The sequence below is a fragment of the Neodiprion lecontei genome, chromosome 5, assembly GCF_021901455.1.
Source record: "Neodiprion lecontei isolate iyNeoLeco1 chromosome 5, iyNeoLeco1.1, whole genome shotgun sequence".
NCBI lineage: Eukaryota > Metazoa > Arthropoda > Insecta > Hymenoptera > Diprionidae > Neodiprion > Neodiprion lecontei.
Genome location: NC_060264.1, coordinates 1,999,656 through 2,025,355, shown reverse-complemented (window position 1 = coordinate 2,025,355; position 25,700 = coordinate 1,999,656). Strand labels below are relative to the sequence as shown.

Here is a 25,700-nt window from a genome sequence, read left to right as displayed (position 1 = left end):
TACTATTGAAATATCATACGTCACACGTATCGAATAACAAATCTGCGCAAACGCGCAATTATTGAAATTTATTACTTTGCTAATTGAAGATTACTGATCCATTTTTTTGTTTCCTTCTTTTTTTTTTTGTTTTTTTTCCCACCTCTTTTCCTTTCAGGTTGGAAAACTAATAATACTTTTTATTACACTAAATTTCAATACATATATATATATGTATACCTATAATATGATACACATTTGTTTCAAAATGGAAAGCAAAAATATATATGTATGTATATGAATTTATTTATTTCTCTCCCTTATCCGCATATTAAGTTTATTTATTCTTTCATTTATTGATTTTCTTTTTAGTTTTTCCATTTCTCTCTCTCTTTTTTTTTTCTTCGTTTTTCTTTTTTTATTCGCTTACACACGTGGTCGTACTTGTATACCACTTGTGTACGCATATGTATAGAGGTTATTTGTTTTTTTTTAAAACATTCAGAGTTTGATTGCGAGGAGATTGTATAACGTGTAACGTATATTTCATTACATAATGTATAATGCACCCTATGCATACTGTATATAGTAATTACCGTATAAATTATTGCATTAATATACGGATCTCAATTTTATTCAACACGATACAATTAACGATTCGATTACTTTTCTCCTCTTTTCTCTTATTCTTCAAATACAACCAAATTTTTGAAACTGTCATACAATTCAAAATATTATCATTCGCATAAAAGAAATAGAAAAATGCACAATATTTTTATACTATATGTATATATGCATATATATTATGTATTATTGTTGCTGTTGTTGTTGTTGTTGTTACTATTATTATTATTATTATTATTATTATTATTATTATTATTATTATTATTATACATTACATACCTATATTTATATCTGTACATTGTAATTTATGGTAATACTTATACCTATATAATTCACATTATCTTTTACTTGTTTGTTGATTTTTTTTTTTTTTTTTTCTACTGCTTCTCTTTTCTTTCTCCATCTTTCGTTCTGCGTTTCGTTACTCGGTCGTAACGTGCAACTCTTCTGACGTTTTTTTTCTATTATACGCAACATCGTTAACAAAACTTTTTCTATATAATGGCGTCGGATGTAAATATATACGTAGTATCGTTGCACACACTGCGCATACATATCGTGTCAGACATAATGACGACAGGTTCATTACGGATCATTTTCACATTGTATATTTGTCTAGTCATTTATTTATTCTATTCACTTATTCACCGTATAATGACGTTTAAAGAGAGGCAATTCATTGATATGTGTCGATAATTTCAGCGTGGCCGTTATTATTATTATTATTATTATATGTATATGTATATATATATATATATATATATTGCTTTTTAGAGCTATGTTTTCTCCCCCCCCCCTCCCCTTTTTTTTCCCCCTCATTACCTATTAGCGATTCTTATTTGATTTATACTTATTTATCTACTGTTTTTTTTTTTTTTTTTTTTCTATTTTTCTTCAATTTCTTCACCATTTTCTTTTTACGTTCTTCATCACGCGGTACGTACGTGTTGTTATTATTGTATTCGTATGTATGAACGTAATGTATGATTTATACAATACCGAACACCTTGCTGTACCTTACATTCAAACTTCATGACATTTTGTTCGATGACAAACGTGAGGTACGAGAGGAAAATTAGAAGTGGTAATAATTTACCGTACAACGAATCAAATAACCGAACACATCTCTTTGCGTTTCGATTTGTTTGTTAATTTCTTTTTTTTTTTTTATTTATTTCTTGTCTTTTTATTTCCGTACCTTTCTTTTCAAATTTATTATTTTCAAAACAGAGAGAGAGAGAGAGAGAGAGAGAGTGAAAATTAAAAAAAATTAATAATTAAATAAAAAAATGATGAGATGAAAATATTCGACCTCGCGATATTTTACATTACATTATACGTGTACAGCAACGTGTCGGGTATTTGTACAGAGATATATACACGTATATAATACACAAATATTATTTTGATATCTCTGATATTTATTTCATCACATACCCTCGCGGTATAATGCGTTAAACCCAATCTCTCCGTTATTTTTATACAAATATTGCGTCACGACGCGTTTGTCAAAAGATTTTCTTGCCGATCGCGAAGATTAAAAATCATATGGAAAATAATCGTCGATCATCTGTCGCGAGTGAAGGAAAAAATTTGACAAAATTTTCGCTACCTAAAACTGGAAGAGAATAACGTATGTAAAAAAAAAAAAAACCAAAACTAAAATGTGACGTGTAATTTTACACGGAGAGATTGTTTTACAGGTACTCTGCAGAGGTTCAGACTTGGGATGTTCTGTATATAATTTTATCATTACATATACATCTGTAAATTTATACATATATATGTATATTGTATATTTATATTTTTTATTTTTGTGTATATTAAGACGTGATATGTTGAATTCATGAGTCAATTAATTTAATTTAATTATGTATATAATCTATAATACGTATATATGTCATATTATAATAGGACCCCCGCTGCGTACGCGAGAAAAACTGACAACTTTTTAACAGCTTTTTTGCAGTCAATCCTTTATACTGCGTTAAACACACCACGCATTATACTTTGATTTTGAAAAATTTTCATCCTCCATACTCCCCCCTCCCCCCCCCCCTCCTTCCAAATGTTTTCTCAACACTCACACGTATCATTATATTCTTATATTCTTATATACCGAAACTATTCAGGAATCGTTTTATAAATTGTATAATTTGCCACCGACGGTCACTTTATTACACGTAACGTACTGTAACGTGTATTCTCTATACATTGTATAGAGCATATATGTTGTACTTAGATACGTATTATTACGTAACAGCGTCAATGATAAAACGTCGGGATTCTATTGATTTATACATTATTCTGTATAACAATATTACTACCGCGTGTCCTATTAATCGAATATAAATAGACTCAAGATTTCGTTATGTATTACATATGTCTAACTACATTACGATGCTTGTGTCTAACTAATCTAAAATCGGATCTATCGTACGCGATACGTGTATATACATGTATAATATACTCTTATTACGTTATACGTATGTGTGTGATTTTTTTTTTTGCTTTTTCTTTTTTATACGAATTCTTCTTCTTTCCTAACACGCAAAGTTCATTGCGTATTATTTGATATGTTTCGTTACGATTTCAATCTAAAATATCACCTGTACACTTATTTACGCGATACGTGTTATATGTATATAATTATTCCAATGTATCATAATTATCTTGACGGTTTTCGTTTATTGATATGTCTGTGTACATATATATATATATATATATATTTGCGCTCTTCTTTCTTTAACGATGCATCGAAATCATTGATATATATATATATAGGTATGATATTTCTGCCCTTTGTCATAAAAAATCTCTTTCGAACCAACGACTGATCCACGTCCGGAAGAAGTGTCTTCTTTTATTTTATTTTATTTATTTTTTTTCTCCTTCCTTCTCTATTTTCCCGGCAAGGAAAAAAAAAATTGATTACAATAATCTACAATATCACATTTTACGTGAAACATGTATGCAATACTTGTACATGCATGGGTGTATCTGCCGCAGAGATTTGAAGAAAAAGAAAAAGGATGAACGAGAGAGAAGGCAAAAAAAGAAAAAAAAAAAAAAAAAAACTTTCGCTCACGGAGTGCTTTTACTGCATGGGGCTGTTCCAGAGAACGCGGTATATATATGTATATAAATGTATAACATGAATACACAATTTTTGTTACCTGTACATATATATATATATATATATATATATATATATATGTATACATATACACATGTGTGTATTTCTCTTTTGCGCGAAATCTCGAGTAGAATTTATTACGGTAGGTATGTATAATGCATTTACAAATATATATATATATATATATATATATATATATATATGCGTTACTCTCACGATGTAAACGTTGCTTTGAATGTGTAAAGTATACGTGTACGAGGTACGTGTGTGTGTATGTAAAGTGAGGAATAGCCGCAGAGATGCAGAGAATGTATTAAACGCCCAGCGGGAATCCTCGAGAGGAAATGCGGGAAATGCGCGCCGCTCTTCGTCGTCGTCAACCGCGTTGCAAAGTAGTTTGAAAAGCGTGATTTTTCAAATAAATTTATATACATATATGTTATGTATACACGCGACGTTTATATACTAAGTAATATCATGTAGATTAATCTTTTGCTAAAGCAAAATATTGTTTTTGTTTCTTTTTTGTTCACTCTGTTCTATTTTTTAATCTTGACTTGCGGAAAAGAGAAAAACAGAATTTTTATCACTCGATGAATGAGAAGGAAAATCGAGGGATACAGATAGAGAAAAGCTTCGGCAGGTTTTGTTATAAGGATACAATTTGTGCGAGAAGAATTACCTAAGATTACACGTCGCATGATGGTCGAGTCTTTATCGCTATTACGGAGGATAGATTTTCTAAGAATCGTACGTTATAATTATATAAAGCCAAGAAACCGGAAAGTGGAGTCGGTGTATCCTTGCGGAAAATTTTTTTTACAACGCGAGCTGGTCTCACCCGTTTTTTTCACTCGTGTTTTCCGTTCACAAAGTACGCCCGTTTCTATGACGATAGAGTGATTCCGCTATTGCGCACGCGCGGAGTAACGAAAATACAACTTTTAAGTCCTAGGAGTTGGAAAGTGGTATTTTCCGCACTCCGCGCATGCGCCGTCGCGAACAAATCTGACGTCACGTGACCCTAACCTCAATTTCGTGCTTGGTGAAAAAACGCGCCGTGAGGAAGCGACGGTCTGTTCGACTCGCGTAATTTCGATACTCGTCTCCGGCTCACCTACGACTCGTATCGCAAACTCACGCTCGGCTCGAAAAGACCGAGTTTCCTTCCTTGTTGCACAATGTAATATTGCGATAACAACAATTCTCTTTATCTCTGCAGCAGCAGGCTGGACTTGCAGGCTTTGCGAATGAATCATCCTCAAAATTAGCTTTTGTTCGTGTCTGATATGCTTTCAGGTATCTATATTCTTCATCTTTTTTTACCCCGTCTTTTCTTTCACGCCTTTCCATGCCTTGTAACTTGTAATTTACCGCGGAATCTGCCGCAATTAACGTAAATACACCTTACATATATATGCACGTACGTACGTTTGTACGTACAAAACGAATTGCTAAGGCACGAATGGCTTAACGCGCATGCGCGTAAATTCGAGAGCAAAAGCGGTTGTTTCGTCGGTGCAACCAACTTGCATAAAAATTTAGACGGCAGTTCGCCGCGACGTTTGTGTATAACCTCGAAAATTTTGACAACTTTCGGCGATATGAATTTACGAAAGTTGGTAGCCCTGAGAAAACAATCTCGCTTGCTCTCGAATTTTAGCGCATGCGCATCGGACCATACATTTTTTGGCAATTCACGTTCTACATTAAATTGTACATGTGTATTAAGGGTGTTTGAGTTAGAAAATTAATTTGCGATTTTCGACCACGGCAGTTTCTAAAAAGTTTGTTTATCGATGAGAGATTTACGTTATGGAAAAGATCCCGCTGGGTTGATTTTTCACTTTTTAGAAAATTGTTTTAAATTTATACGACGCAAAGGAGACACACACTCGTAACATCGCATCTCGAGTTGATGTTTGAGAAGCGTATTTGACGAATGTTTTTGTCATTAACTCAATCTGGTGAAATAGTCACTATTTAATACGAAATTTTAATTTGGAAGATATGGATTCCCGGTTTCGATGTATCGTTGCGTTACGTATCGTGATCAGGAAAGAAACAACAATCGAAGTGCTACAAAATATTTCTTGACAAATTCGAAAAAGAAGTGAAAACAAACTGTTCAGGTGTTGTCACGGTGTGAAATTGTGAATTATTTTTTGCAAAAACACCTTAATTAACACGACTGGTGTGCATATAACGCAAGCCGGTTTGCCTATAGATTAATTTCTCGCTTCCTATTGTTATACCTACGTAGGTACACAGGGTTATACATACATATTGGTGTATTTATAGACTGCTACACGCTAATTATACACCTGAGGTTGATGATGGATGCGCGTATGCGAGGCGTGCTGCACGTCGTTATTGCCATTCCGTATTATCATCATTATCATCGTACCTTCTGCCGTATAACCTATCATTATATCCGACGCGTTTGAAATCTATTTTTCTTTTCTTTCTTTTCTTTTTTTTTCTGCCATACAGTGTCCCTTCTTTCAAATTCTCATTTTATCGAAACCAATTCCACGTAAACCATTTCAAACGTGTCCTTCTCTTTCATTTTTCCATCAACACCGATCTATAGCGTAATTAAGCAGCAGAATTCAATTTTTCTTTCTTTTTTTTTTTTTCAAACTCTATCATCGGTGAAGGAATAACCTTTTATACTGTCGTAATAACAGCTGGTTTTCAAAATTTCCTAGCACGTATCGAATATAAAACAAATTTTTTATCGCACGATATTTGTTAGCGCGCGATACTTCGACTTAAATCGAATAGTATTTTTCAGCATTCTTATTATTATGATTATTATTATTATTAATATTATTACTATCATCGTCGTCGTAATTTTTTATCTGTTGCAAACTTTTCTATCTACCGTATCTACGATAAATTTCTAAACGTGTTTAACGATAAAATATCTCTTACAATTGGGTTGTTTTTTTTTTCGCCGCGAAAATAGAAGAAAAATCGTTTGTCACAATTTGTCGGAACGTTGCTTAACCGGGTGGGAAAAATTTCGACGCGGTGACAAATCGGCGTTGAAAGTATACATTTACATATATGTATATATGTATGTATATATAGTCGATGTATACGTATATAATATACTTATATTCACGGGGATTGCAACAGTTGGGCACATTGCCCAGATTCGGTAAACACTCTTGTAAAATACGTTACATTTACACGCACGTATAAAACGCACGTACCTTATTTTCCTATATCACGTCCTAGTCACGTGCAATAGTGTTATGTAGTCTACGGACGTTATATAAACGGTATGATAGAAAAGTCAAACGTGAATTCGAGAAACCCGGTAAGTCGTACGTAATTCGAGACGCCCTTTAAGGAATCACGGTTAAAGAGAGACAGAGACAGAGAGAGAGAGAGAAAAAAAATTCACATCGGCAACTTCGAGAATAATTGAAGAAATGTATTAACGCGAATTTTCCCGTCAAAATTAATTACTCGAACAATATGTTACGATATTATATAATACATATATAGATATAGATATATACTTTCGACGATATCACAAAATTTCGGATATAACATTATGCTTGGAAAATATTGGACAAATTGGTGGAAGTTGATCAAGCGTTGGATTAATTACTTCGTGTGTAAATAATGCGGGGATTTTCTAAATATTTCTGCCGTGGTATTGTTAATTTTAATACCGCACGGCCGATTATTTATCCATGTATATTCTATATCTAGACCTTCGCACGGTGTTCCAGTAATTTTTCTATCTAGTGAAATATTGAGACAATAACACACCGCGTGCTTCGCAGTTTATACTCGTAATAGTAACGAGGATTATGGAAATAAAAAAAAAAATAATTGCTAAATAGAATCATCGATATGTCTCGTACTTTTGCGGATGTATAACCGCGTGGAATAAAACGCATTCCGGCACGTTTGAAACGCGCAAATATCGGTAATGTATGATATAATTTACTAGCTACGCGTAATATACGCGCGTACAAACTTACAGATCAAAGATTTATGCAACTCGCGTCTAGGTATTTGCAATACACGCACGCGTTGTATATCGGACGATATGCGTAGAATTTGAAATTGATACGTAAGGATTGCACTTGGTATTAAAAATAGGTATCGTGCGATACAGCGTAACGATAACTTGGCTATTTATGACAACGACGCCTGAATAGCTTCTCGCTCTCTTTTCATTCGTTCCGCGATTTCCGCTTCAATGTTTTGCCACCGCATGAAACATCCGTCCCTGTTAAATACAACAATGATTACAGAAATATATTTTTCACCTCGTTGAAATGAAAAATGTCAACTGAAACAAACGTCGCGAAATCAATTTTCCCGTAGTCGATACCCACGGCAAACAATTTCCAACATCTTTCCTCTCTCTCGAAGAGGGCTAAATTTTTCAAACGGAAGAATTCGCGTGATAAAAAAAGCTTGAGAATATTTTTCGAGTCAACTTTTCACCGGTACAAATGTCTCGATTCGATCTTTACTCCTCGAGTACATGTGTTCGATATTCTTTCGTCACAAAAACTTTTATCGGTTGATTTATATATATATATGGGGCATTCCACGCCAAATCAGTAAACTGTTTGCCATAACATTCTGTTTTAAATTTAGCAAGGAATTTTCCCTACGTTAGTACGAACCCTGAAAAGATTCCCAAAAAATTGTCACATTTTTTTAATCACACGTCTTTGCCCTGTGATTTTTAAAAAATGTTTGTGTAAAGACGAGTGATTGGAAAAGAGGTGAATAAATTCTTGGTGAACGTAAAAAATGTCACGATAAACCGTTTACTGATTTCACGTGGAATGCCCCATGTATATAAATACGATGAAAGTTTTAGCTTTAAATTGAATTGAATAGTGGAAGAAAAGAAAATTATTTCACGTTGCGGCCGTCGACTTTCATCAATTTCACACACCTTAATTCGCATATATTCACCCACACTCATGTATATATGTACCTGTAATATATGTACAGTAAGTGTGACATACATTATACCTAGAACAATATATAATAATAATAATAATAATAATAATTATATAATTAAAAATACGCGACGCACTTAACAATTAATATAACAACTTCCAATGTGGATTTTTATAAAAATATTAAATCTTTTCATAATAATTAATAATAATTTAACCGTAGGTATGTGTATATATATTATACGTGTATAATGTAGTAACTATTATTTACGATATGTTTTAATATTCTGTTATCCCCCCCCCCCCAATTTCCTTCTATATCTTCACTCCCCCCCCATTCGTCTATTAATAAATTAATTTATTATTTATACTATTACTGTTATTACTATCATCATTATTATTATTAACAATATTATTATTACTATCATTATACTATCGATATTATTCGGACCAATTTGATCCACCCGACGCGAATCTGCAGGGATAATAATGTGTGTGCGTAACAAGTATTACAATATTATTAATCCTTGATCCGTCGTAGCCTCGTGTTTTTCTCGCCCGTGTGCGTTATTACAAAATACCATAATTACTTATCATATGACTAGGCACCTTGTATAATGTGTGTGACGTCCGGACGAAGGATCCTCTCGTTGTCGGAAAATGCTTTTCTTATTTTACTTTATTTTATTTATTTATTTATTTATTTATTTATTTATTCTTTTCTCCGGCTTCAACTCATTTTTGAGGGATCGCCTTACCTGCAGACCCGCGTCCGTTTTGGCCGGCGTTACTGTTTTTTTTTTTTTTTTTTTTGTTTTTTTCTCGTTTGTTCATGTTTTTTTTTCACCCCTCGCCCATCTTTTACACATTTTTTTCTCTTCTGTTTTATTTACGCGACAGGAGAATATATCAGGTATAACAGGCGTAACGGGAGTCTTACGATACTTACTAGAACAAATCGTTAGGATAAATAACAGAAAGTGTTGACAAAAAAAAAGACACAGATATGTTTGCTTAATCGACGAAAAAAAGTTAAACTTTGCCGTGTGCGATTAATCTTTTGTTTATAGCTGCAGGATATATAATCAATATAAATTAACAAAATTTTTCTTCTCAAATGGGAGAATTAGACAAAGTGTTTGATTTTTTGAAACTAGGCGACGGTAAAAATTCTTTGTCACGTTGTCGAATAAATTTTGGAGAGAAAAAACGAAAAATAAGGAGAGAAAATGAAAGAACGATAATAATTAATATATTATACTACTAACTGTCCGGCTGTAAGACTCCCGATTGCACTGAAGTTTATAAACATACTTGACTCGAATTTTATACCGAGGTATTGCGGGTTTAATACGGAGGGAGAATCGACGTGCGTTCGTGCAAGGATTGATACAGACGAATATAATGCCGGGAGAACGGAGATGTTGAGGTTACGCAGTACTCCCACCTTTACCGACCGAGCAAACTCACCCTTTTTCATCGTATATTAAATAAACGAACGAATTGAAAGGGTGGAAATTTCCACGATGAATTTCGGTACAAAAGAGCGATGCAACGTCTAAATATGAACCCTTTCCGTTCGTTTGTTTATTTAATATAGGAAGAATGAGGGTGATTATGCTCGGTCGGTAAAGGTAGGAGTGCTATGTGCCTTTAAGCCAAAGAGCTGTAAAAGACGGAAATACCGTATAACGAAGGTTTGAAATTGCGACTGAAGTTCATCGAGTTGAATTTAGTTCAAGCAATATTAACTTTGCGGAAAAAAAAGTTTCAAAATCCATAAATTTCAGCTACGATACCGTAGTCGTCGATGATTTTGAAGAGATCCAAGAATTCGATCACTTCCGCAAGGAAAAGATCGTATCGTCCGAAGGATCTTAACGAACTAGAGCTCATCTCGATTGCCAGATCTTTTTAAAGTTACAAATAATTATGCTATTTTTAGCTGAAATTCACGATTTTAAAGTACTATCGGACGGATACTCCCAACCAAAAGTGATTCTCGGTGAGAATATTTGAACACTTCGCGATGAGTTGACAGTCTGAAAAAAATGAATATCATAACCAAGTTGATAAGATGATTCTCACCGAGACTCAATTTTGGCTGGTAATATCGGTCAAATAACGTCTTAACAATGAGAAGAAAAGTTTCCGTATCACAGCCGATCAACTCGATCCGCATCGTCGTACTTCGATAGATCATCACGACCACGGTCTTACATACAGGTCTGGTAACTCCGGCACTTTTGAGTGGTAGGGGGTGTCACCGTTAGTGAGGCACACGGTCTTGTTTCCTATCTATCCGCTAGGGGCGCCATTGGCCCGGGGTATGATAGATATAGATATATACCGATAAGATAACCTGCTCATCGAAGTTTTTGACAGTTCGTAACTCAGTGTAAGGTGTGTAAGCGGTGGATCATCTGCACAAGATCTCAAACTGTCTCAAAAGTTGTGAGCCCTCGCTTGACGTTTATGGATTTTGTTGACTTAAACATTTGAGGATTCCGTTAAAATAAAACAATTATCACGCCCGCCATGGAATGCTGGTAAACATCTCAATCATTTTTTATTCGCATCTTTCTTCATTTTTGAGTGTTATTCAGGATTGTTGATTCCGAAAAATCAGCTGTTCGGATCTGATTTACGATTGGCTCACCCCGAGGGGGCAGCGCTTCAGACGGCGAAGACGAGAACCACGGTTCTGCCTCATTATCCGAGTCATTCCCCACCCTAATAGTTTCCGGACCTGTATGTAAGACCGTGATCACGAGCAACATCCGTCGTCCGATCTACGATCGTCTCTACTCCTCGGGCCATCCTAGATCCTCGCCAACGAGTTCGTAGAATCGCTGATTGTGCTCGTTGAAGAACCGTCTTAGCTTCGTGACGACAACAGGACTGACTCTCGGATGTCTTCGACCTTTGCTCTCGCGTAGACATTTGTCGGCCGTCTCGTTTCTCAGACAGTAAAAGCCCTTGGTGTGATTGAAGTAGAAGTTCTGCCTGCCGATGCGCGGCTCTATGCCGAGGAATTCCTCGATCCTTCTCAGCTGGGGAACCGGGTCCTCGATCAGTTGGTCTCCGTTAACCACGAGGATCTGACTCCGCGAAAAGACCTCCAACCATCGGTGCATGTGCGTGTGGTAAAGCGATATCGCCACTGGTCTGTACGACTCGTTTATCGAACCGTCGGGCAGCAGGACGAGGTCCTCGAAACTACGACCGAACGAGGGTTGCTGAGGCGGCGTCTTCGACGAGGACGTCGCCGAAGACGTTGCCGAGGACGCCGTTGAACCGTGGCTTCGAAGCTGGGTGTAATCCGATATCGTTCTCGTCACCGGCTCGCGAACTATCAGCAATAGTTTCACGCTAGCGTTCATAGCCCTGATTCTCTCCGGTACCTTTTGGAAATCAAGCGGTATATATTCTTCTTTATATTCTTGCGTACGATAAGCCGAAAAAATTAGAGGAAATTTTTTGGTAAATGGACTCTGGAAGTCGGGGTGTTGTTTTTTACGGTAAATCCGATTTTTATCTTCGTCGGTCAAATTTCACCGAGGGAAGACGGTACGGAGGTAAAATGGTTCGGTCATGTACTTGACGGTACTTTTTACGGTAATTGACTAACCGGTTGACTGGTAATCGATCGGATGTGTACAGGAAAAGTGTCCGAATTGGACACTTGGAACATGGACGTTTTTTAATTAGTCTGACGATTCTCGATGGATTTGGACGAATATTGGTACACTACAGTTTTGGGAGTCGCTGAATCCAAATTTGAAAGCAGAATTGATAAATTCGGTATCGGATTCGGGTTCGAAATGGCGGCTTCAAAGAGGCCTCAGCACCCTTGCAGGTACCTACCAAAAAATCGAGAAGTGGAATAAGTCCTTCGAAATTTGTTACTCGGGGTTTTTTTAGGTCGCTGATGATGGGTCCGTTGTCAGAATTGAAGAATTGCAATATGAAGGATCCAAAACGGTGACAGCAATAGTTGAAACCCATACAGGTACACCGCGTTTCGAATTTGAACACAACGGAACAATTTACGCCAACTTACCCCTGTATTAAAAAAACCCCGGGTACCAATTTTCGGTGTAATTTGGTCGGTTATATGTGGCCACCAATTTCTGCACGAAAACTGTACCAGTCAACCGGTTAATTTCAACTTCCCAAACATCGAGGCGCCTGTAAGGTTTAAAAATAATAAAAAAAGCAAGAAAGTTAATTCGAGCATCGTTACCTCGGGTGTGACAAAGTAGCTGGGACTTTTCTCGATGGTGATTTGCCCCTTGAACGAGTACGGCATCTTCCTCCTGTACCACTCGAGGCCCTTTCCGTAATTGTCGTCGCGGTCGAAGAAGTGAACCTCACCGGCCGCCTTCTGTATCTGGGGATGTAGGAACAGCATCTCGAGGAGGGCGCGGGTGCCGCATTTTCTAACGCCGATTATTATCGCCTGGGGTAGATGCCGGCTCGTCCTTGGGAAGTGTACCTTGTTCGAGAATAGTAGCGGCGGCGTGACTCGGACCTTCGAGACCATCTCCTGCACCGTCCTGCCCTCGACACCCGAGGCGGCGTGCAGACTGTAGACGGCGCTGTCGTAGAGGACGTGAAACGTCAGGAATAGGGATATCAGGGCCACGGAGAGGAACGCCGCCGCCATCTTCGGACGCGATATGCCGACGACCAGGATGCAGTCCGCCGCGTCCGCCTCTGCCGGCCTCATGGCGGATCGCGGCATCCATCTGTCGGTCAGACACGTCATTCTTTTTCGATGCCAGCACGGCCTCGATTCGTACGCTCATTTTCTAACTCGGAACATATTTTATTTGAAAACTTGGAAAAATTAATTTGATTCTACGTTATCTAGATAAAAAAAAATTATCTCAAGATAATCATCTTTCATCTTGTACAGATAACGCGGGTGAAATTTATCTTTCATTCTCGCCTGGGCGAATTTCCCGTTAACCTTCGTGCTTTTTTTTCAGTCACTATATAACGATATTTGAGATAATCATCTTGAATGAATTTAGTCATCTTTCATCTTGTACAGACAACACGGATGAAACTTATGTTTCACTATTGCCCAGCAAATCTCTCGTTCATCTTCGTCTTTTTTCACTTCTTTATAAAGATATCTGAGATAATCGTCTTAAATGAATTTAGTCATCTTTCATCTCGTACAGATAACGCGGGACAAATTTACCTTTCTCTTCATCGAAAAAAATCTCCCGTTCATCTTCATACTGTTTTTAGTCATTACAACGATGTCTGAGATAATAATCTTGGAAGAACTTAGTCATCTTTGATCTTATACAGATAACTCGAGTAAAATTTATCTTTCATCGTCATATAGACGAATCTCCCATTCGACTTCATCTACTTTCAGTTATTATATACATAGATATCTGAGGTAATCAGTTTGAATGAATTTAGTCATCTTTTATCTTGTACAGATAACGCGGGTCAAATTTATCTCTCGTTTTCGCCTAGATAAACCGGATGAATAAAATATTATTACTTGTACGATCGTTCGTGTGTATCTTGCGTATTATTATATGTATAACCCTCGATGTGTGAACTCTGACTTATACGAGTGTACGTATGAAGCGGCGGAAAGCAAGCGACTGGACGACTGTTCGATCAATTTGCTGATCTCGTATACACGTACAAGGAATACATAACCGTCGTATATGTATATGCTGCACCCGGGAGATTCTAATCGTATTTCACCAAACAAATATTGAAATATCCTTCATCCGTTTCTCACCATCGAAACTCCATCGCTTTCATCGATCGCGTACAAAGATTGCATCGCTGTTTGCCGGAGTTTGTTTTTTTTTTTTTTTTTCTTTCTCTTTCTTTCACCCCTATGGAAATCGAATAAAACTTCACTTTCCTTCTTCCTTTTTTTTTTTCTTTTTTTTTTTCTCTACAACAATATTCGAAACTTTTCACCATTCTATAGAGCGATTTGAAATGTTTAATTCATGCTTGCTAAACTCGTCGTTCATAATTTTAGTACATTCGCTTTTTTTTTTTTTTTTTTTTTTTTGTTGTCGACTCTCTCGCGTTTGTTGGGAAAATGATTCTAGCCTGCGACTGTATATAATTGATTATACGTATACAGGTGCAATAACGCATTGCGATAATTATTCTTTGTAATTATTGTCGAAGGGGAAAATTTAATTATGAAATTGACACGAGTATTTTCAATTATATAATATAAATATCTGAATATTAGCTACTCGAAAACTTGACGATAGTTGGGTTATGAAATTGAAAAAAAAAAAAAAACGTGTATAAAATGGTGAAAACTAATTATTATTTTTTAAATAAATCATCGTAGTTCAACTTACAAAACATCTATGGGGGATTGGTAGGACCAGTCTTGACGAGGCGAATACTTTTTGCTGAGCATCTGCGCTGTGAATTCTCTTCACCGCATTATTTTCAGACCTGTTAACATATTGCGAGAAGAGAAAAAAAAAAAAAAAACTGGTATTACAAGATTATTAATAACTCGTTTAAATTAATTGTGCGAGGAATTATTAATTGGTGGCAAATGATTTATTATTATTTTATTTATTTTTTTTTTTTTTTTCCTCCTTCAAACTTACGAACCATTAATCATCGAAAATGAGTTGTAGAATTTTTCGACGAAACGTTGATGTTTATTCATACCCGTACTAGTTAATAATAGTTGCGTAAAATTTCAATCGTCGTTGAGATCTTTGATTGATTGAAGAGAATCATTCAACAAGATTAAGATTGTATAAAAATTGAATTTGTATTTTACGTCATACACTTAATACTCAACTATTGTTATTCTGCATACAAAATGGAATAATATTAATCGTTCGTTTCCCTTCGCCAAACTCTTGATTATTTTATCGTTATCGCATCGGGTGAAACTTTGTTGCAATAAATTTACTTCCTTATCGCGATTTAAAATAGCTGCTTGACGAATAGAAGCAAACAATTATTTTTATTTCTTTTTCTTCTTTTATTTTTATTTAATAACGGACCACGGACGATTATCCTGCGATGATATCTCGGCGCTATTTCCTATTAAACATTATACATCGTACACGATCGGACCTAGAGAAAAATGGAAGGTACGATTTTTCATCCCCTCAATTATCGAGCCGCTAATTTTAACCATTGTTTAGATAATCTGATGCCGTATAAGAAACAAACGGACCGAAACAACGTACAGACAGCTCTTCCATTATATTCCATTCCATTCCATTACATTACATTCCATTCTATTCTGTTCTATTATACTCGATTCTATTCTATCCCAACCACGAATTGTTAAAAGGAAAGGATAATACAAAAGAGTTTAGTATATAGCGAATAATATAGATGTATACGTCTAGAAACTCGGAATCAGGTGACGTGACGAGTTTCCGTTTTCCTTACTTCGTCTTGAGTGGGAGGAGAAAGAAAAAGGTAGAGAGAAGTGAAAGTAAAAAAAAACTCAACCGTGATTGAATCTATTTAGGTATCGTATTTATTTAATACTTTGGAATAATTTCTTGTTTCTTTTTTTTTTTCTCTCTAGGGATACGGAAAAATTTTGTTTGCCAAGGTGTGCAAAAATTGTTGACCATGTTTTGCGTTACATCGGTTAGATCCTTGGTTCCAAAATGATAAAGTAACAAATATCTTTTCATTTTCTTTTTTTTTTCTCTCTCTTTTTCCCTCTCTTTCTCCGACGCGCAGGAATAAGTTCACCATCCTATTGTTACAACACTCTCGTCGGTTTAAAATTTTAAACGAGTCGAGAAAGAGAACGGAAAAAATAAGAGACGAGATGAGAAGAGTCGTTGAAGAATAATTACAATAATTTCGACCGTGAATTTGTCATTCAATTGTCAATTACAAATGTTTGTAAGCGGTACAATTTACGATTACAATACAATTATTTATATTCAGATTACGTGAACACATTTATTTATAGATCGTGGATATTATCATGATTTTGAAAAAAAATATGTCGTTTACCTGTAATAAATTTCTATTTATTTATTTATTTATTTATTTTTTTAATCTCTTTTTACAAATAATCGGTAAACTACGTTGTAGGAGAAGTTGTTGGAAGTAGAAGGGAACGAGGAGAGAAGAAAGGCAAAAAAATGTGATAGTCGATACTCGTTTTAATATTCGTACATATATACATACATATATACATATATGTATGTATTTATATCGAGTATCTACTTATATCCACTACGTGCAGCTGCAGGCTATTAAACGTAAATATTACTGAAGGAGACGTCGCAGTGCCGCAGGGTCTGGTCTCACAAGCTGATAGAGTCATAGATAGTATCGAGGAAAAATCCGAGGCTATTGCATCGGTGGTCTTATAATATTACGCGAGGAACCGCGCGAGTATAATTTTACATACTCGGTATCCACCACCCCCCTCTTATATGCGCTGTTACAAAATTTCGCATGCAAATATCCTACAGGTACACGTTTTATTGGATCAAGTTTTATTCGGATACGGAACGGAATTCAAATTACGTTTTTTTCTTTTTTTCTTCTTTTTTTTTTCTTTGTCAAATTTTACAAAAATTTTTACAAACCGAGCGTGTCCTTCTTCTTTTCCTCTTACATTTTCTTTCGAACATTTTATCCGACGAACGAAACTCGGAGAAATATTCTTTTCTTTTTACGATCCCCTTACATTTTTTACCCTTGGAAGATGTCGCGGGAAGACAAAAAATAATGATATTAATAATTATATGTTGAATAAAAAAAAATGAAAAGAAAAAAAATTATTCGCGATCCGAGTAATCGGGATAAAATGTTTCTATACGCTGTTATACTCACGTGCATATTTGTTATTATATATATATGATACATGTATAAACTATAGGTGTACGTGGGATAAGGAAGAAGAGTTCATCCATCTTCGAAATCCCTTGTGGATATGGTGGAAACGGGAAAGGGGCGGGAGAGATGAAAAAAAAAAAAGAGATAAAAAAATAAAATTGAGACGAGAGAAAAATAAAGGAAGGTTTTTCAAGTGGGAGAAAAAAAAAACAAAAAAAAAAATTAAGAATACGTAAAAAATTTGCACTATCGTCGATCCTTTTTTGGTTGTTGCAACGCAAAATCAGTTTTTGAAGTTTACTCTACTTTTTTAGACAAATAAAGCGTTAACGTCAATTTATTCTTGCACGAGCATTAAATTTTCGCAACAGTAGGAAGAATATGTAGCAACAGCGATCGTGATGAGAAAGAACAGTAACGGATACTAGTCTTTCCGGGTCATGGGTAGAAAATTAATTTTCATTTTCTACCTAGAACTACATTTCTCGATTTTGGTAAAAAATCGAAAATAGCTCAGTACCGAGCTGGTAACTGTGACTAAAAATTTCTCTCGGTGTTTAATACAATTTTCGAGGTCGTGTAAAATTTCTCGCTCAAGGATATGGAAAATTTCGTTTAAAATCGCGCATACGTACACATTCGGCGAAAAGAGGTAAAAAAAAAAAAAAAAAAAAAAGAAAAAATTCAAAGAAAAAGGAAAAAAAAAAAAAAAAAAATCAAACAAAGAACGAATCCTTTGAAGATGGAACGAGTGTTCGGCGCAGGAGTCAAGCTGGATTACAAAGAAGACTAAAAAAATGCGTGTACGTGTGCGTGCGCTTGTAAATTCGTCGAGTCAAAGGCATAACTCAATAAAGGGGTGGGGGGGGGGGGGGATGGCGGCTTACGGAAGGAGGACGGAAAAGCAAGCAGCGAGTTTCTCGTTAATCAGTGCGTAGGCGAGATTCTCGCGTGGCACGTGAAAGGAATAGTATACTACACACACCCTCCACGCCTCTCTGCTACACACGGCTCTTTCACGCGTACAACATCCTCGGCGAGGTCGGGACGCATGCGCCCGCCGTCCCGGTACCAACCCCTAAAAAGACCACCCAGCTCGACGTCCTCGGCCGATGATATGAGTCAAGGTCTGCCGATCGACCTGACCTGCCCGCTTCTGAGCCGCGCTGCCTCCTTCCAATTGCCGGTGGTAGTGGTGGTGGGGGATGAAAAAATAACGGGGGGGGGGGGGTTGAAAGACGGAACGAACCCGATCGCTTGCTTAGTTTTAAATTTTTGACGAGCGATCGTTGTTACAATTTTATCGCTCGGTTAGTCGAATAAATATATATATATATGTAGAATCCATTAACGAGAATATTTTACTCGTCGAAATGTTTCGATATATCGTACGTAACGCGGCAATTTCGAAATTAACCCTGGAACGGGGTAACGGGGGGGGGGGGGGAGGACACTCAACGCGAATTCAAATTTCCCGCCGCAAGAGAGAACGAGTGTTTACCGTTTTCGACTCCGAGAGACGCGTCGATTTTTTTTCGCCAAATTTTTTTTTTTTTTTTTTTTTGAACTTGTGCGAAAAGAGTTTTTTTTTTTTCTTTTTTTTTTTCATCAAGAAAACGAAGAATATTAAACCCTGCAGAGGAAACTTGACGATACGACGTGCCCGACATAATGGAATTCATAAGATTTGGAGCGTTTTTTTTTTTTTTTTTTCACCGCCCGTTGACGGAATTCGGGTAGAGAAAAAAAAAAAAAAAAAAAAAACAATGTCACCGTTCTAGGCTTGAATGGAAAAAGAAGAGAGAAGCGAACAAAAAAAAAAAAAATAATAAATCTCGTTAGTTTTATCCTGCAAACAGAAAGCGTCTACCTTTCCTAAGCGAACATTTTTTTCGATTACATACGCACGCGATGGTTGATATACAGTGAAGGGTGAAAAAAAAAAAGAAAAACTCTCACAGAGAATTCGAAATTTGTAAATGTAGAGAGAGAAAGAGAGAGATGTCAGGGAATTTTTGTGTTATAGTATATAATGGATGATGAAAGCTCATAATAATAATAATAACAATAATAATAATAACAATAATTTTTGTTACATCGTGCAGAGGATTTTCTAAAATTTGCCCTATTTCTGTGGTGAAATATTTTTTGGTCACCGTATAATTAGCACGATAAATAATTCGATTCAAAAATATGTACCTTGATATTTTCGAAAATCAAAAAAAAAAAAAAAAAAATTCACACGTAAGGTAAGTGTACCGGTTATTGATCCTGTTTCAATTATTGACCTGTTTTTTTTTTTATAGTATCCGTTTAGTCCTCACTTTTCAAATCATCAAAAAATAAATTTGTATCGTCTCTAACTATCCAGCAATTGATTTTGTTCATCGATAAATTGATGATTTCTGTCTAAAATTAATAACACTGAAAAACGAAGGTGTCCAAGCGTGTGTCTATAACCGTTACACTCGCCATAATCGAAGAAGAGCAGGAATTTTGAAAAATATGAATATACCACGATAAAGTAGAAAAGCGAATAAAATGAAATGAAAATAAAAGATAAAACCCGACTTTGCGACACTAATTTAAACTCATTAAACTCCTCGCCTATCGAACACTCGTCGTGTATTTTTGCAGCTTATCGTTGCCTATTCACACACATATACACACCTATGTATACCATACAAGTTTGCGTACTACCGTAGTAGTCACGTGCCATTTTAATCGCTGCTCAGTTACTCGTCGCATTTATAGCACCCACGTAGGGACGTACGTACGTACATAGATACACGAGTACCTATAGATAGACTGTGGATAGAATAGCAGTGCATTGTATGTACTTGCCGGGCGAACACACTGGGTGTGCATGTATTATGCAGGAGGGATGGGGTTGACCGACGAGGCTGCAACCCTGACGTATAACACACCTTATAACCATTCATCGACCCGAATCCCCGCACATAGAGTAAATTTCCTTCCGCCTCTTGTTCGTATAACCTACATTTTCCAAGATGTATAAGGTATGTAGGTACATGTACGTATGCATGTATGTATGTATCTATATATGTACATATATGTATAACCTTTCTCAGCTGCATCGCACCGCGAGATTAAAACCTTGGAATCAATAATATGCAAACATTGAGACTCTGTCTCCCTTTCTCTCTCTCTCTCTCTCTCTCTTTTTATTCACAAGCTTTTTTCGAATTTCTTTGACGGGTTCGATTTTGGGAAAAAAACAACAACAATTTCGTCTCGTTTTTTCTAAATATGCGAATCATCGAAGGTTAATTGAAGAAATTTTTTAAAAGAAAAGGAGGTGGACGATATGGTGAATAAATAAATAAATCGTAATTTGTAAGTGGAAGAAAATTTTTATTAAATACATATCGGGAGAATCTTTTGAAAGTTGAAAACGAACCGCGCACGCGCGAGTTTTATCGGCTGTTCGCGCAGGCTGGCCAACCCGAGTTTTCAGCCGTCAAACTCTTTCCGCCGGCGACGCGGTTCCTACGAATTTTCGAGGTTAGGATCTCGAACAATCGAGACGGCGACTCGGAAAGGTTTCGGAAGCATTTGTCGTCGTGGCGGAAAGTCGATTCTTCGAAGAACGGTCGGAACTCGACGCTCACGCTCTTTGAAAATTCAAACGCAGACATTTTGCGTAGGTTGGCCCGCCTGCGTCGCGGACAAGAATATCGCCGCGGGAACGTTTCGCCGACCAATGAGATTTGATCATCCGGCGCACGCGCGGTTCGTTTTCAAGTTTCGAGAGATTCTCCCGGTATACGTATGTACGAGTATACGTAGTGAAAGTTGGCGATATTCCAAACATGGATAGATTATTCATAAATCGATCGAATCTGATCCTCTTGTTTTCTGCTCTTCTGATTGTTTTCATTTTCTTTTCCCACACAGCCCCATTGGTCATTTTAACGTTCTACGGTGTATCTGTAATTTTTCGTATGTATGGTGGATCGATAGTCAGCCAAGCGGGATTAGTATTATACGTATAGTATACGAATCATACAACTATGTTCAGCCTTGCTAACGCGCATCTCTCTAAATACATTATTATACCTGTCGGAAATAATTATCGTAAATTATGCAATATTACACGTTGAATGTGAATTCAGAGTTATCGATTCTGCTCGATATAATCGATACGTCAATAATGTTTTGCGAAATGTTGTAAACTAAGTAAATTTATAAATTATTTTTATTTTCGTTATTCACTTGCTTTAACGTTTCAGAAAATAACGTCCCAAGTTTTAATCACACTTCTTGTTGTGCGGTAATAGCGTAAAAATCGCGTCATTACAGTTGTGTCGGAGAGTAATTAAACATTCACTCTGAACAAATTATATCATCTCTGTACAGGTTTGGAAAATAATTCATAATTTTGTTTTATTTATTTTATTTTCATTTCCCATCGCGGTGACGTATCACAAAAATTCAGGGGCTTTTTGTATAAGTGATAGAGAAAAACGGCGGATCGGTTCTTCTCGCAGTAGTAAAGGTCCGAATCGAGTCAGCCGAAAATATTGCCGATTTTTAAGAGTTTCTTTTTCTTTCGCAAGGATAACTAATTAATAAAGGGATCGGATTGTTGGTATTTTATTAAATGTATATTAAACTAGTTTCGTATAAATTGTTTTTTTTTTTAAATATTTAATATTAAAAAAAATATGGGCCTGACTTTGTATGAAACAAGTTTAATATACGCTTAATACAAAAATACCAAAAATCCGATTCTTTCATCAGTTTGTTGTTACTGTGAAAAAAACTTCAACTCTTAAAAATCGGTCGTTTTTTTTTTCGACCTTCAATGTGGCATTCCCCTCTTAAGAAGACCGAGAGAGAGAGAGAGAGGTGGGTGAAAAAAATTTAGAAATGATCAAGGGACGACACTCGCTGATTTAGGCTTGAATTTCGGTCGAGGTTGTTTGTCATTTTAGTATCTCCTTTCGCTCTCTCACATTCTCCGATAACTTTTTCCAACCGTTTTTTCCCCTTTTATCTTTTTCATTGTCACACAAACGGGCAATTCAACTTTTTCGAAATAAAATGCTAATTGGCACGTGCATGTATTGCAGGTTTTATTTGCACACGTACCGAAATTTTTTTCAAACGATTTCACGTCTGCGGTGTGAAAATGTTGAAGTGTTACTATCGTCGAGTTTTCACTGAATGCAAAACATTTTCTACTTCGATACTGTGAAGTTTTAAAGCAGGCAGAAACGTTATAAAAAAAAAAAATATATTGTACACATTTAACTTTCCATATCGTTTGTAATATAGATTTATAAAAACTGATTTTTTCTCTTCCTTCGAAAGTTCCATAATTTTAGAAAACGTTACGATTTCTCTCCTATTTTCGATTCTTGTTTACAATTTTGGGATTCGAATTACTTCGACATATTTTAAAAAAAAAAAAGAAACAAAAATCGCTGTCGCGCTGAATTTGAAAAGGCGTGAAACTTCCCTTATTGCCGTTTCCTCTCTTTATTTTTCCTTCCCTCGCATATCGCCGGCAGACGAGCTGCGACCATCGACTTTTCTCTGTTTTGTATTCAGCCTCTTCGTTCCCTCGACCCAATTGCCGGTGGGGGGGGGAGGCACGGCCGCAAAGCTGGGGTGGGGAAAAAAAACTAGAAAAAAACTAGATGAGGGAAAGGAGAAATATAAAATCGGGAAAGAATGTAAGCCAATAGATCGGTCGGGACTTTTTTTTCGCATTTTCATTTCTTACCAACATTTTATCGTTTTGCAGAATTTTTCGGTTTTACGTTCGTTTTGCTCTTGTACAATTTTTATCAATTTCTTTATTCCGTTTTTCAATCTCTTGGCAGAAATTTCAACCAGCGATGACCGCTTGGTTACAAATAATCGATGCATCGATTAATCGATTGTATCGTATTTTTTTGAAACTGTGAATTTGAAACGAAAATTTTGTAAATTTCATCGTGCAGTCTCGAATGGCGGAAAAGTTTTTTTCATAATTTATCGTTTCGTTGGAAAATATATTACGATATCAGGTGCAAAATATTCATTCATCTTTCACTTATTGTATGAAATAGGTTAATTAGTAAGCAAGACAATGATAATAATTGTTACTAAAAATCCTATAAATTGATATTGTATTGCATTGTTCGCGGGAGTGAAAAACAAAAACCGATTGTGAGGAAAAATAATCGATTATACACGATTAATCGGTTTAATCTAAAATCAATTATTTTTCGTCATTCTTAGTTTTCACCATCTTTTATGTTCTACTTATGTTTTTCTCTTATAACTCTCTCTCTCTCTCTCTTTCTGTTTTTCAGCCAAACGAGTGGCGGGCTTTCATTTCTGGAACTGGAAGGACTAATCAAAAGATCAAAGGAAAACGGTACGGATGTAAAACAGAGTTAATCTTCAGGTTTTTATTGCCATTATTACTATTATTATTGTTGTTGTTACACAACACAAAAAGCGCGCCTTGCCCGAAATTTCACCACTTTCCGTATAAATATATACATATATATATATATATATATATATATTTGTATGTGTGTGTGTGGATATTATTTTTAACTGCCACTGCCCTCGAGAATCAAGCGTGAAATCGACGTGTAAAACAAGGGGTGGAAAATCTCCACGTGTATACACATATGTAACGTATATTTACACACATCGTACAGACGTGTGTAATAAAGGGGTTTGTAGCAGAGGCGCAGAGATTGCTGATCACCGCACTGAATATTTTTTACCTCGGCTGTTTTTTATTTTTTTTTGTTTTTTTTTTCCTCCTCACTCTCTCCGTCCATTTATTTGCGCGATTCGATTTCCTATTTTTCGTCGACGATTTCTCTTCACCTTTGTTCTTTTTCAGTTTTCCTTGTTCTTCATTTTTTCACACACGCGCAACGTAGCTACAGGTACGCGGAATCGAACAAGGGCTACGTTTACAAATTTTTTTTTTTTTTATTGATTTCTATTTTAGGTATGTTTTTAATTTTTTTTCTGTTTCTTTTTTTTTTTTTTTTTTCACCACATTAGCGTCCGCGGCATAGAATTATTTTCACATCAGGTTTTCTTACGAGTAGTTTTTTTTTTTTCTCTACCCTTTGTTTTTCTTTAGTTTTTTTTTTTTTTTTTTTTTTCGTATCATAAATTAGGTTCAGGTACTTGCGTTATAGAAGGGCTAAGAAAAATACAAAAACAAGAGGAAAAAAAAAATAAGATGAAGAAAAAACAATTCACGAAACGGATGATGATTCGTGCGGTTAAGCACATTTGTTTAGGATGGATATATATATATATATAACGCGAGAATGAAGATACAACTTTGTCGGTATAATGCAATAAAACCATAGGTTATTGTTAATGATAGCGAGTTAACGTTTCTGAGGGCCACTGATCGTAAGATTCTTTCTCTGTTTGGATCACGCGATTTGTGCACGATGTGTAACGTATGACGTACGTATGTATATGTGTGTATATATCTATATATATAAATTTTTTTTTTATTTCTTTTCTTCCTTTATATTCCGCCCCCTGACTTTGCGCGAAACACGCGCAACTCTATTCGCGAAATCTGCATCGTTGTCTCGGAATCGATTTGCATACATCGTTCACGGAACGAAAATCGCCACATCATGTAATACCAATGAATACACGACGTAGGTGATACGTGTATGTATGTATGTAGGTATAGGTGTTGTACTAATTTATGTACTCTAAATATGTGTCTATATAAATACAATATTTGTCGTAGGGAAACAAAAGAGAACAAAGAGCGTAGACGTAAAATTCGATGTATGATCTACGCGTATATATACCGGGAGAATCTGTTGAAAGTTGAAAACGAACCGCGCACGCGCGAGTTTTATCGGCTGTTCGCGCAGGCTGGCCAACCCGAGTTTTCAGCCGTCAAACTCTTTCCGCCGGCGACGCGGTTCCTACGAATTTTCGAGGTTAGGATCTCGAACAATCGAGACGGCGACTCGGAAAGGTTTCGGAAGCATTTGTCGTCGGGGCGGAAAGTCGATTCTTCGAAGAACGGTCGGAACTCGACGCTTACGCTCTTTGAAAATTCAAACGCAGACATTTTGCGTAGGTTGGCCCGCCTGCGTCGCGGACGAGAATATCGCCGCGGGAACGTTTCGCCGACCAATGAGATT

General features: G+C 36.2%; 1 protein-coding gene across 1 annotated transcript in view; it reads right to left on the bottom strand.

Moving 5' to 3' along the window:
• Positions 1-911: 911 nt before the first annotated feature.
• Positions 912-25,700, bottom strand: part of LOC107228015 (heparan sulfate glucosamine 3-O-sulfotransferase 1) — a 39,769-nt gene continuing 14,980 nt past the window's right edge. Inside the window, exons 3-5 of the mRNA XM_015669355.2 lie at positions 15,051-15,150; positions 12,932-13,436; positions 912-12,089 (exon numbers count right to left, since the gene is read on the bottom strand). Of these exons, the coding sequence (XP_015524841.1) occupies positions 11,490-12,089; positions 12,932-13,436; positions 15,051-15,112 (1,167 nt within the window). The 5' untranslated portion in view covers positions 15,113-15,150 and the 3' untranslated portion in view covers positions 912-11,489. The remainder of the gene's footprint in view (positions 12,090-12,931; positions 13,437-15,050; positions 15,151-25,700) is intronic.